Here is a 14,148-nt window from a genome sequence, read left to right as displayed (position 1 = left end):
AGTCTCACCAAGCTCCTCCGGACCCGGCAGTGCTCCCTCCGGAATACTTTCGGTATGCGTGCACCCACCGCGCACCAAAAGCTTGGCGTAATTCGCTACTCCCGCCAGCGCCCCGTAGTCTGTGCAACCATTGATCAGACCGGGGAGCTTCGCAAGGTGACGCTTTAGCCAGGAGGCGAGGGCGTAGACGCTGTCTTCCTCTGGAGGAGCGGAGGTTTCACCTCCGAACTCGGCAACGATGGCCCGATAATGGCCAACGGTTGCAGCAAGGACCCCCTTGACCGAGTCCAAATGTCTCGTCGTCAAAGACAGCTGCTCCCCCACCGTAGCCGCGGATTCCTTCTCAGAGGCCAGCTCTCGCCGGAGACCCTCGGACAACTCGTTCGCCCTGCGGGCTTGCTCGGTGGACAATACTTCTGCATCCCGGGCCTTGGCGAGATCGACCATCAAAACATCCTTTTCTTGTTCCTTCTCCACTAGAGAAAGGCGGAGAGCTGCAAGGGAGTTGGACAAACCCCCTTTTTCACCTTCTAGGCGCTCGTTCTCCGCCTTGAGCGCTTCAATCGTAGTATCTCGGTCGGAGACCTCGCGAGTGCAGTGCTCTTCCATAACAACGGCCATGTGATACCCCTGCGGTCAGAAAGAAGAAGACCAAGGCGATCAGCAATAGAAACAAAAACAAGTCTAAAGGCGAACATACACCAAAAAACACAAGCCGCTGAAGACGCACCAAACTCTGGTGTTCTAGATGAACACGGAGAAGTTGGAAAAAATCCATGTCCCTCAGACGCTGTTTGAAGCGATCTGTTCAAAGAAGAACAAACAAACACAAAACAATAAGGTGAGAAAAGCAAAATCTCACAATAAATATACCAACTGCCAGAGACTACCTCCAACGTCTCCAAGAACCCTAAGATAGCACTCTTCCCAACCTAAGATAGAAGTGTCGGAGGAGCCTGCGTAAAAAAACAACAACAACTCAGGTCAGAGGGCCGATCAGAAATAGGCAATAACAACAGGCCAAAAGACGAGTAAGATAAAAACACTCTATCCTCACTCGGACCCGACGCCATCAGCCCCGGCTGCCCCAGACCAAACCTGATGCTGGCAGCGGCCGCTCGCTCCTCCAGGGTGAGGAGTCCAGCCATGACATCACCTACAAAGCAACAAGTACACGGTATTAGCACTTGGTACAATACATAAACAAATAAACCGGGCGAAGACAGTAAACGCAAAAATGTGCACCAAACAAACTTACTCATAAAAAGCCTAGGCTGGGCTGCATGCCGAGCCCCCTAGGCAGAAGTCTCCGCCATGTCATGCGGCGAAGGCCTAAAGGGCCGGCTCTCCTCACCCAGCGCCCTGGCGGGTGGAGGGCTCGAAGAAGACTGAGCCAATGGGGCCTGCTCAGCAAGCACAGCCGTCGGCTGCCCGACGTCGGCCATTGGTGTGGGTGAAGGTGCAACAACGGTGGGAGACGAAGGAGCATGCCGCAAGATGGCCTCCGCGCCCTCTTCAGAACTTGAATACAGCCCGCCAAAAATGTCGGGCATAGGTTCGGCGGCGCTAGCCTCCGGCTGTTCGCCGACACTTGCAGCACCGTGCAAGGTGCGCGTTGGAGCAGTGCTGGCCTCCGGACGCCCAGCACCGCTCACAGCGCCGCTCACAGGGCACACCGGAGCTCCAGGAGAGCCGCGATCCTCTCCGCTCGTGGCCCGCATGTCCACTGACAGGACGGAGGAGCTCTGAACATCTTCACTGCTGGTGGAGGCAACGCCCACACAACCGGCCGAAGACGCGGCCGGCACGATCACCAGAGCACCGCTCTTCTTCTTCTTTTTCGCAGGCGCCCGAGCAACAGCGGCGCCCTTCCTCTTCTTGGACTCGGCCTCCACCGTAACATTCTTCGCGAAGGCCTTCTTCTTCTTCTTCTCAATCGAAGCCAGGACCTCGGCGGGAACCTCGTGCTCCCGGTAGACGATCCTGACCTCCTCAAAAACTCGATTGAGCCATGGCATGGTGCCTGCCACGGCTCTACGAGACGTGTACTCACGCTCAGAAATTTTGCCAACCAACCCGACGGCGGCTTCCTCAACCTCGAAGACGAAACTATCCTCCGTCACCCCCTCCCCCAAAGACTGCCCGAAGCGGGGGAATGGAATCCAGGCCTCCGGCCCAAAAACGGGAACCTTCACCTGTTCCAGCCAAAAGGTTGGGTTGTCTCTGCCCAGGGGCCAGTAGTTGGAGGCCATAATCTCCTCCACTAGGTTGCGGCCCTCGGAGTAGCGGCACGCCACCGCAAAAGCCCGGTCGCAAGCCTCCCTCGCCGGAGACATCTCCTCCGGTGGATCCATGCGCGTATGCGGCGCCATCTCCTCCATTCTTGAAGTCAATGGATACTCCACGACCTCCACACCATCCTCGGTAGTGCCGCGGACCCCGTAGGTCTTCACATAGAACCATTGCTCAAGCCAGCCGTGGTCCCACTTGCCCTTCTGGCAAAAAGAAATCTCCAAGAGGTCTACGCCTTGGTTCCTCTTCGACATAAAGGTGCAACTACCATACTGGTAGATCACCTCCACCTCCTTGCCCTCCCGCACCTCCTTCTTTTTCTTCGGCTGCTTCTACAGCTCGTAGTACGCGCAGAAGGTGTCCACATCTGGCTCGGCACCATAAGAAACACACGCCTAACAGAATTTGCTGAGCGTGAGGAAGGCAGTAGTAGTCAGATGGTGGAGCTGGACATTGAAGGTCTCCAACACTCAGCGGAGGAAGGGGATGTAAGGAAGGCGGTGGCCGCAGGTAAAGAAGTCCCGAAACACCACCGCATATCCCTCCTCCGGTTCCGGAACAGTCTGGCCAAGCGGAGGGATTTTTACCCTCGAAGAAGGAAAACACGATTACTTCAACATCTCCGCGACCGTCTCTTCAGTAATGGAGGAAGGGCCGAAATCCCATGACTTTATCGCCATGTCTCTGGAATCCACAACGATCAGGTCTCTGACGGACGCGGAGACACTCCCCAAATCCTCCTCCACTAGCTTTTCTAATTCCAACGCGGAGGCGGAGGCAAGCATGCACTCCTCAAAGCACACACCCCAGCCAGTGGCCCTAACACCGAGAAGGTGGCGATAGGGTCCGAAGAAGGCAGGCCGGCGAGTATGGGCGGAGGCGGAAAAGAAGCCACCGCGGCGGCAGCCTAGGCGGAAAGATGGAACGCGCGAAGGCAGCTCAGGCGAAAGCGAAGAGAGCAGAGAGTGATTTCTCAGAGGCAAGGAAAGCGAATGAGCAGTGCGAAGGGGGGACCCCACCACCAGCCCCGCCCTTATATAGGCCGTGGGCAGGCGGTTCAGCTACCGTCGTACAACGGTCATCTCCGGAGAATTCGCCTGCCGCCCAACGGTCAACTCCGAAAAAGTCGCAAGGTATACAACGAAAAGCAATACGGCGTAACGGCCACAGCGTAGGACAACGGCTAGTTTTGCAGCCTAACGGCTACTATGACAAGACCAGCGGCCACGCCAGAGTGAGCCAGGGGGGAACCTGCGGGGATCGATCGGAGACGTGACTACGCGCCGTCTCCGCCCCCGCGGACGTCCTTGTTTAGGGCGTTTTGAGCTCACAACACGCTCGGGCGGACCGTTGTCTCAAAAGGGGGGAACTGTTGTAACACGGCCTCCGAGAATGGCGGAGACCTACGCGGCCAGCAGTTCGTAGAGTCATCTCCGACCAACTACCTAAGCAAAGGCCCAGCTACCGCGCCTCCGGACCCAGAAAGATGACGGTTTCTCAGACAGCTTGCAGGACGCTGCCGGTGACCCTGGCGCAGCCTCCTCCCGGTTAGCTCGTAGGCGTCTCCGGGCAGAGGGGGCGGAGACCGCCCTGTTGCAAGGCTAATCAAGTGCCAACGCTACCTACGTGTGTGTGCAGGTAACCAGAGGAAGGCGCTCGTGGACGGCACGGGCGCGCCGGTTCGGCCTCCGCTCATAGGGGCAGAGACCCAAGCAGGAGGACGGCAATACTGGGCATTGGGGGTCTGCGGCCCCGGCACCCCAGGGGCGGAGACCGACGACAGAGGCCCAAAGGCCCTTCGCCGAATCCTGAGGCCTGATGAGGCAGAGACCGATGGCGGAGGCCCAAAGGCCCATCGCCGAGTCCTGAGGCCTGATGGGCCGGCTGATCGCGCAGGCCCAGTACCTGAGGGCGGCATGACAAGATTACTCACGAGAGGAAAGGCGAGTAGTGGAATATTCCGAGAATGTACTGTAGCAGTTGAAGGGTACTATTGTAAACTCTGTAAAAGTGGTAGTTGAGCCCTATAAATAAGGAACACTTGTAACAGTACGGGAGGTTGGTTGGATAATGAATGAATGAAACCCTAGTTTTATGTGCCATTCCCCTACACGCCCACTTGTCGTGCCTGTATCCTAAGCCTCCGCCTAAGGCCAGCGCCTGGCGGGCGGAGGTCTCCACCTCCTCCACACTGTCTGAGACCGTTAGTCTCAACAGAACCTATTAAAAATATTAGTCTACATTTACTTCATTGCATCACACGGTGGACAATGCATGATTAGATAGACTGTCGCTATTTTTGGCGACTTGTTTACCTAACCTAAGTGATTGCTGGTTTCGTTCTTGGTGTACAAGTCTGATGACCATTCTCTAGCTCATCAAGCTGAGGTGAATGCCCGATGCCGGCACTACACACAGCATATTCAATTGTACTCACCCTAGCTAGACACGCTTTTTAGTGCTCGGTTTAAAAAGCACTCAACTCTCTGTTGTTGTAAATGGGAAGCCTGCCCGCCTTTTTGTATGGTACTGTTAATCTTAGGCCTTGTTTAGTTCCACCCTAAATTCTCAAAAAGTGCTACAGTACCTATCACATCGAATGTTTGCGGCCCGTGTATGGAGCATTAAATGTAGACGAAAAAAAAATTAATTGCACAGTTTGGTGAAAAATTGCGAGACGAACGTTTTGAGCCTAATTAGTCTTGAGCACTAATTGCTAAATAAAAACGAAAGTGCTACAGTAGCCCCAAATTCCAACTTCCTGAAACTAAACACGCGCGGCGTCATCGTGGTAGTTGTCTCGCACTCGAAGCGCGTGTTTAGTTTCATAGGTTCAATGGGTGGAATATCACTTTTCGACGTTTCAATCGGCAGAATATACAACTTTTTCTGTAGTGTATATCATAAAAATCATGATTTTTTATAAGCTCCAATAGATATAATCTTTCTACGCAAATACAATGTTCAGTACAATGTACTAGCTCACAACATTGTTTTTTCAAAGTTCAAACTATCATGGTGCCAATGCAATGTTCAGTACAAAACGTTGTTCAAATAACGGTTCTAGGAAAATACATTTCATTATAATTTTAATGAAACTAATTTATTTTTTATATATTAGTGTATTTTCTATAAAACTTAGTTTGATGTTTTTTTTTACGTATGACAAAGATAAAGTGACCTTTTTAATCTAATGGAAGGAGTACAAGACTATAGATCTTAGCGAGCAATACAATTGCTATATAAATCTTATCTCCGTCTAAGACCATATTAAAAGTTATGATTTTTTAAAGATATGCTTATTCCGAATCTTAATATATCTTAAAAGTTATTACTCTTTATATCACGTCATGGGAAGATAATTTTTATATGAAACTTATAGATTTATAGCTTTATAGATCACAATTCTTTGTTTAAGGCCATCCTAGTACTAAAATAATCGATAATTTGGCACAAAAGTAGCTTTCAACGGGGAAAAGAATGTGAACTACAAGATTGTACAACTCATTTGAGCTCTAAGATTTTGTACAGAACGATTTTGTCCATCCTAACTTCTATGGAAAAGTTTTTATTTCAAGATACGCCTTGTAGAAAAGGTGGATTCTGCCAATTCTAACTACGAAAAGAGAAAAATCCCGCTATTGAATTGGTTTCATTTCTTCATTCCAATTGGTGATGAGACTATTTCTGCGATTAGAGAGCACTCCACTCAAGCAAGAACTGAAGAGCTAGCGTGCGGTGCTGGGGTCCACGCGGCGAACCGCCACTCTTCATCACCGTCAAAGGTTGTGCTGCATTTTCTTTTCCCCTTCACTCTTCATCACCCTGGCATTCTTCTCTCCACTTTTGCTACTTTCTGGGTTCTGCTGCTTTCCGTGGGCTTTAGGATAAGGGGAATAAAAAAGACTGACGAAGATTTGCTACCGTTCTTTTTCTTTTTATAATTTCATTCTTTCATTTCATAAACCATAAGCTTTTGGTTTGTGTCAATTTGTCTATTCAATAGAAATCGCGCGTCCAAGGGTTCCAAACTTCAAATCAGCAACTATAATGTACCTTTAGAAAAGACCACCGCCATGCGGAATTTATGTTCTCTATATATGATATGAATACAGCAACTGGACGCTGCATATGTGAGCTCCCTCTCAGGGAACAGGTAGTCAGGGGACATTGTTCTCGCGACACGGGGAACAATACGTGCAAATAAAATTTATCTGGAATTAGAACCTTGGCATCATATCTCTTGCCTTTTTCCAGAAAGTTGATCTTATTTAGTTGCCAGTTGCGACGCGGGCTGAACTTCGCCTCCACCAGATCAAGTTGGGCTTCTAATTTGCCCTGCTGATCTTTATTCTATGAATTGTAAACCAACATGATGTAGTGGAAACAGTATTTGCAACTGATAACAAAGAAACATGATCTCTTGCTTTCTGCACTTCCGCGTCGAATTGATGCCTCCTCAAGTCAGCACCGCCAGAAGAGTCGGCTTAACCTTCTAGCGTTTGTAGATGCTGCTGAAGAATCCAAGTTACTGGGTGTGATAACGATATGTGAGTGTTCTTTTTGGGGATTACCGTGGGAACACCCTATTGATGTGTCTATGTGTGATTGGTGGGAGGGGAAGGTGGATACTCAGACATTAAACCTAATTTTCTTTGTTTGTCAATATTTTCCTCCGTGATGAAATGCCATGCATTGACATGGAATACATCGACATCCATCAGCTGTAGCACGTAGGAATAATTGCAGTGGAAAGAAATATATACCAGAGCTGATTCAGGCATATTCATTCTAAATTAGACAATCCATGTGAACTTGCAAGTTTGATAACTAGACCCTTTTTAGGAAGTCCGTAAATGCTTTGTGCCTTGGTGGGAGCCATATCATTTGATGGCCGTCATACATATTCCCTCGTCGAGAATGCAATATTTAATCAAAGCAATCCAACTTCTATAGTATATTCCCCAACTGCTCTTATTCTGTTGCTAAGAAATAGAGTTCATGTTATAAGACTAGTGTCGGTGTTTCGAACAAACACCGGCTAGTAAATTTATAATTGTTGTACGTTAGGCCCGGATGGTGCACTAAATGACACAAGGTTTATACTGGTTCGGGCTGAATGTCTCTACGTCCAGTCTGCTGCTGCTCGTGTTATTAGTACCGAAAAAGGTTTGTAGTAGGGGGTACAAACTGTCGAGAGAAGGAAAGGTCCCAAGTCTCTGATGGAATGGTCGAAAGGACGTCAAGAGCTCGGTCGCTGCTTGACTGTATGAGTGATGTGTTGTGTGTGTTCGCTAATCCTCGCAGGTCATGCCCTGGCCTCATTTAGCAAGTGGGTGCGTCCCATCCTACACCGGCGGACGGTGCGGCGTGTCGGAGAGCCGAGCTGTGACCTCTCGGGGAGTAATAGGTGAAGTGACCATACGTCCGTCACTGTAGATGATGTGATTTCTATCTTGGACCATAGTCTCTGTCGTATGCCTGTGTTAGTATCCGCGCCCGAGGACTGAAGGCGTCGCCTACTACACTGTGGGGACAAAAGTCGGCGCCTATAACACTATTCGGGCACTGTTACGTCGGAAAGGGCTTAAAGCGCTCGTCCCATCGTATCCTGACGGTACCTTCCTGCAGGCGTGCAAGGCATGGTCCTCGGCACTGCGTTTGACTCGAATATCCTGTCGTACCCTGTGCTTGTCATCATGAAGGAGTAGGGTGCGATCGTCGAGCGAGGTGGAGTCAGCCCTCGGGGGTCGGGCGAGGCGGAGCCACCCTTTAGCCATCGGGCGAGGCGGAGGCCAGCCCTCGGGGGTCGGGCGAGGCAGAGCCCACCCTCGTACGTCGGGCGAGGCGGAGCCAGCCCTTAGCCGTCGAACGAGACGGAACCAATCTTCCGTCGTTCGGGCAAGAAGCCTAGTAGTGTTCTTGTCTGACTGGAAGCGTCAACGTTCGATGGTCATTAGTCCCACCTCATTGGGTACCCCGGTATTAAGTCCCCGACAGTAGCCCCCGAGCCCCCAGGTGATTCGGATAGAATCACTCGGAGGGTATTTCGATTTGCCAGAGGGTGCGCGCGAGCGCACCCATCGGGTGTAGCCCCCGAGCCCCCGGGTGATTCAGATAGAACCGCCCGGGGGTAATTTCGGATCCTTCGTGGGTAAGGCTGTGGGATTCGGTTTTTGTCAGCTAGATAGTTTTAAGGGAACCTTGGTATCCCGTTCGTGGGGATTTCGTCTAGGGTCAGCCTGGCTGGACTCGATTGTGGATCGAGACCCCCCTGTTGCTTGTGTACCTAAGTCCTGGTCGCTTGCGGGCCCATCCCTCGTTGGGATGACTGTCAAGACTGTTGGGCCGCCCTTGGACCCGTATTCCCTTGGTGGGAAAAAGAGTCCCGGTCTGCCTGGGGAAGGCGAACCGTCCGGCGCGATTTTGGTGGTGAAGGATAGGGATCGCGGGCGCGTATCCTGTGACGTGATGCGGCGGTGTGTCGTGGCAGGCTCAGGGATCGAGGCGAATGAGGTAGCTGCTGACATGGGTTGGGATGTCCTAGAGAATGAGGATACGCTGACAGACGCCCACCGGTCCATGCAGGGACCCTTCCCGTTCCATGCGGAGGGAAGCGAGTCCATGAGGTCGGCGGAGCCAGGCCCGTCCGTGGGTCCGGTGGGAGCCGGTGGATCTACCGCCACACCCAGGGTGCTGACGAGGGATGGGTGGATGGGAGGGGGCGGATCTGCCGCCGCCCCCGAGGTGCCGATGTAGGGGGGCGTCTCCATCGCCGCGCCCTCGGAGACAAGGGAGACGAGCCCCCTGCCCGAGAGCAGGGGGCAGGCTCGAAACGGTCCCGCCCAGACGAGTTGGGGCAGGGGTCCGGGGGTTCATCCCCAAAACGTTCCCGCAGCCCAAAGACGTCAAAGTAGGTCACTGATTCCCCTGTTTTCCCCCCTTTTTATTTTTCTATTTTGACCCTATGCCTTTTACCTCTTGCAGGTTCTTGCAACGGGGCCGCTCTCTGGGGCTGGCGTCCAAGAAGAGTCTTGCCCTTCAGGCGAGACGGACATCGTTGCCCGACATCGCTTCTGTTTCGGGCAGGAGTGGCACTTATGCTGTGGCCTCGTTGGCCGGTCTAGCGCCGCCTGCGGTGGCGCCCGCGCCCTCGGTGGTTACCGAGCAAGCGGCGGCGGAGGTGACTTCGCCATCTGCGTTGGAGCGAACGGAGCTACCATCCGTGCTGGTGGCATCCTCCATGGTGGGTGTGGCACTGCAAGCCGAGGGTCCGGCATCGCCGGTGGAGGTGGCCGTGACTAGGCCAAGGCAAGAGCAGCCGGACGCAACCACGGTGGTGTCAGAGGGGGCAGCAGAATCCACGCTACCAGAGGCCAAGGCGGAGGTGACCACGACCACGACAAGCTCGGCGCTGCTGGATGTAGCCACGGTGGTGTCCGAGGGGGCGGCGCAATCCGCGCCACCGGCGGCCCAGGCTGCGGCGCCCGAGGCGGGCCAGACGGGGGAGGACGCAGCCGGAGGATCTCCGGGCATCGTGGCAGTGGTGGAGAGGCCCAGTAGGGGGTCGCCCTCAGCCCTGGTGTTAGGGGGCAGCTGCTCGCCCGCGTGAGGTGAGTCGACGCTCCACTGGATGGATCCCCAAGACCCAACGCTAACTCTCTTCTTGCGCAACGATGCTGCCGAGAGCATAGAGCGGGGGAGTCTTGACGAAGGGATCTTGGCAATGATGGGCATCCTAGATCAGGCCCGGGTCATGCTGCACGATGTCATCATTCCCAATGGCCAGGTATCCGTTTGATCTTTCGTCTCGTTTTCTTCTTGTCTTCATGTTTTTCGTATTTTTGACACTGGTCTTCTTTTCATTCCCTCATTGCTCGTAGTCGAGAGAAATCTCGGTTCCTCCATGAGCAGAAGGTGGAATGGGACCGCCTCACCGAGGAGGCCTGGCAGCGCGGAGATTTGAGCTCCCAACTCGTCGCTGCCCAGCAGCGGGAGACTGAAGCGCGTCGAGACGCAGAGGAGATCCATGGGATGTTCGATGACCTGTCGGTGAGGGTGAAGCTAGACGAGGAGGCGGCCACTAGGGTCCGAAAGGGGTGGGATGAGCTGCTCCAGAAGGACACCAATGCCCGCTAGTGGGCCGTCGAGCTCCTAGAGGAGCTAGAGATGGAGCGAGATCTCAAGGTGATCGCCCGGCTACGCAGGGAGCGGGACGAGCTGCTCCAGACCAAAGAAAGACTTCGCTCGAAGCATAGCACGGACTGCGAGGAGCGCAACCAGGCTGTCCGAGAGTGCGATGAGGCGTGTCGGGAGGCCAGGGCCCTCCGAGCGGATCTTGGAGACGCGGTGGCTCGAAGGCTGGTGGCTGAGGAAATTTCTACCGGGCTGGGCATGGAACTCGCCGAGGTGCGGGGGACCCTTCAGGTTGAAAGCGATCAGCACGGTCTTCTATGCTCTGCCATCGTGGTGGTCTGCAATGACCTGCAGGTGGCACAAGAGGAGGGGACCAGCCCCCTTACGACTTGTGTCGCTGGTATCACGGCGCGGGTGGGCCAGCTTGAGGAGGACGTCTTTCACGCCGTGATCACCCAAGCCTTCACTGTTGCCTGTTGTCATTATGATCGGGAGATCAACTTGGAGATAATGAGCCAAGGCTTCACGCCTGGCTATGAAGACCCTGAGCTGGATGAGATCGAGAAGGCAGTGACTCCCCTTGCGCGGAACCTGGCGAACAGGCTGAAAGACATGGTTCTTCCTTCGAGGAAGTAGTTAGTCGAATAAGTTTGATAAACATTTATCTATAATATGTGGACAAGCGTTGGTACTTTTGTGTCCAAAAATAGATTCGTGACTTTGTTTTGCAATTTCGTTTCGTTTATTTGATCTTACCTTTTTTCCTTTTTGCGATGAAAAAAGATTTATGCGACCCGACCCTTCCGCTCGTTAAGACTGTAGGGCCCGAGGTGTTCAGGGGAAATTTTGATTGTGCTGGTGAGCGAAATTACCGTAGCCGTCTGAGCGTAGGCTTTTTGCGGTCTTACCTATCTGTTCCCCCCAAACTTTGCTGCTAGTCTCGGCACGAGAAAAAGGTCTGATGTAATGACTGTTTCGAAAAAGAAAGGAGGTACTCGTACCTTTGTAAGCCCCCGAGTGACATCCGATCCCTTGTAGTCGCTGGGGCCGGATGTTACTAGAGACCAGAGCGAGGGTCGCGAACTTAGTCTTGCATGCGCATGTACCCCTTACTTAGGATTTTGACGATCGCTGTGTGACCGTGCGTTTGGTCTTATCGCTGCTCGGCCTTCCCTGAGCCCTCACGCAATGTGGGGATTCGGTCAAGGGCCGGCTCATTTTGTGACTGTTGCCCCATCCGTGGTTTCCGTAACTGGAGGGGTTAAGGCGACATCACTTGCCTCGATGGCTCGAGTGACGCGCTTTATGAGCTCACTAACGGGGATGTTCGGACGAAATCTAATCTCGTTTGCTTTGTGATAGGGTCGGCAAAGCCCTCGGGTGGTATTCCGTTGCTCCTTGACCCGCCTTCCAATAGATTCCCCCTCAATGGGGATTCTATGGGCTCGGCTAGAGGCTGAATTTAACTAGAAGGTTGAGATGACCCTTCCTGCCTTAATGCGGGTTGGCCAAAGGCTACTGAGGCTCATCTGTGTTTTCTCCCCTGGCTCTTGTTGGACGCGAGGCAGCCTTAGACCCTTGGTGGGTCAGCCTTCAAACCTTGGTCTCTCAATCATGGATCGAGCGGCTCGAGCCCCTGAGCCCGTTAGGGTCTATTAGGGGTCGACCGTGTTTTGCGCGTTACCCCATCCTCGGTTTTCGCAACCGGAGGGGCTGAGTTGACGACACTTGCCTCAACGGCTCGAGTGTCGTGCTCAATGAGCTTGCTAACAGGTATGTTCATGTGAAATTCGGGTCCATCATTCGCTGACGGGGTCGGCAGAGCCCTCATGTGGTATTTCACTACTTCTTAACCCGCCTCCCGGTAGATGCCCGAGCCATTCGATAGGCTCAGGTGGCCCATTGGCCTCTCCTCGACGAAAATTCTATGGGTTTGGCTCGGGGCTGGAATCAAACAAAAAAGGTCGAGATGTCCCTGTCCGCTTCTGAGCGGGGTCGGGCAAGGCCATTGGGGCTCATCTCGGTTTTTCTCCCCTGGCTCTGTTTGACGCAAGGCGGCCTCGAGCCCTTTGTGGGCCGGCCTTTGAACCTCGGTCAGTTGCCGCTCATATTGAATGAGGCGGTTACCGCTTCGTGACACGACACAAAGCGTTGGAATGCCGCGATTTGCATATGCAACGTTTGGATGTATGGATTCAATGTATAACTTAATTGAAACAAAAGCGTGGGGTCAGTAACATTACCCTGGTGGTGTGAGCGACGGAAAGCTCTTACCAAATATGTCAGTGCGGGGTTCGGGTCTGACGTTTGCGACGAGGTCGGTGTAACCTGCATAAGCATTGCCATTTTTCGTTTCTGTCTCCCAGCGGCGATCTGAGCCGTCCGATTGATTTAGGCGACCTGACAGCTTCTCCTCGAAGGAGATTTTGCAAGAGGCCCCCAAACCCTTCTTGGGAAGGCGGGAGCTAAAGCTTGTGGTGCGGGGAACTATGAATTCGATTATGCTGGTGAACAAAAACACCGTAGCTGTCGGGGCATAGGGTCTGGCGGTTCGTCAAGTTGTATTCAAAGTTTTATACCCACACGCCGTGCTTCTGATTTTAGACGTAAGGAGGGGTCGGGTGAAGAGGATGTCTAAACAGGTAGACACCCTCGGTAGCCCCCGAGTGGTGTCCATGCCCCTGCCGTTGCTGGGTCGGAAAGTCGGTAATGAAATTAATGCGCAAAGTAAGAAAACAGAGGTGCTTATCTTTCTACGTCTGTTCGTTCGTCGTTTCGCCTAGGTCATCCGATCGACCCAGGAGGCCCGTTGGGCCCCCCTGGATGGGAGTTCCATCGTCGGGCATTCCATGGTCCTACCTAGGGAAGCGGAGAGTCGCCTGCATGTGGGTGTGCCCTGGTTCTCGCGCCCGGCGTGCGTTAGTGGTGGGCCACTCCCAGGCAACGTCCTATTTGACCAAGTGACATCTCATCGACCAGAACGCGTCCCGTCGATTCCGGCGCGTCCCCTCTGGTTCCCGTTGGCATTGATTTCCCATCTGCATTGAATAAAGGAAGGAAGAGAGTTTTCTGCCCCAACCTTTCGCCTTTCCTTAGCCGCTGCGCCTCTTCCTTAAATAGGGAGGGGGAGGGAAGTTCGCATCCCATTCTCTTGCCTATTCTTGGGCCGCTACCTCTTCTCCTTTCTTTCCACCGAATGCGTTTGTGCGTCGCGGCGGGTCCTAAGTGAGAGAGGGTAATGCTAGGGAGAGAAAAACTCATAGATTTGCTCATGAATCCGGAGCACGATGTCAAGCTGGAGGTCATCTAACATAGATGAGATGGTGCAGGCCGCCTTTGCTGAGAAGGGGCCACTGCTGCCAAAGGAGGAGGGGCACTGGAGGGTGCCAAGTGTCGTCGGCTTTGCCATCGTTCGTTGCGGCCTTCCCTTGGTGGGAGACGCCCTCCACCCAGACACCGTTGTCAGGGTTGTGGCTGATGACGATGGCGTAGTCCCTGGACGCCCTGGGGAGAGCACCATAGTCGTCCATGTGGTGCTCGACATTGCATATGACGGTTCCCTCGAGGATCCCGCGGAGCGGTAGGGCATCACCGATGGAGAGCGTGGCGCGGCGACCGTAGCAGTGCTCGTAGTAGGGCTGGTCAGAAACTGTAATCAAATAAGTTTGTGGGGGAGCCCCTGAGTGAACAGTCTTCTGTATTTATGAATACATTACTCCT

General features: G+C 53.3%; 1 protein-coding gene across 1 annotated transcript; it reads left to right on the top strand.

Annotated features, from left to right (window-relative positions):
* Positions 1-8,763: 8,763 nt before the first annotated feature.
* Positions 8,764-9,904, top strand: LOC136525568 (uncharacterized). Its single transcript, XM_066518511.1, has 2 exons — positions 8,764-9,047; positions 9,280-9,904. Exons 1-2 carry the CDS (start codon positions 8,764-8,766, stop codon positions 9,902-9,904), a joined length of 909 nt encoding a protein of 302 aa, XP_066374608.1.
* The last annotated feature ends 4,244 nt before the right edge of the window (positions 9,905-14,148 follow it).

Source organism: Miscanthus floridulus, chromosome 19 (genome assembly GCF_019320115.1).
Source record: "Miscanthus floridulus cultivar M001 chromosome 19, ASM1932011v1, whole genome shotgun sequence".
NCBI lineage: Eukaryota > Viridiplantae > Streptophyta > Magnoliopsida > Poales > Poaceae > Miscanthus > Miscanthus floridulus.
The sequence above is the reverse complement of the archived record's forward strand: the minus strand, read 5'-3'. Positions and strand labels throughout refer to the sequence as shown.

Excerpts from the sequence above, each read along its gene's own strand:
- LOC136525568 (XM_066518511.1), top strand. The coding sequence starts at position 8,764 with ATGCGGCGGTGTGTCGTGGCAGGCTCAGGGATCGAGGCGAATGAGGTA. Across the intron at positions 9,048-9,279 it reads GCCGCCCCCGAGGTGCCGAT|GTTCTTGCAACGGGGCCGCT; the intron begins GTAGGGGGGCGT and ends TACCTCTTGCAG.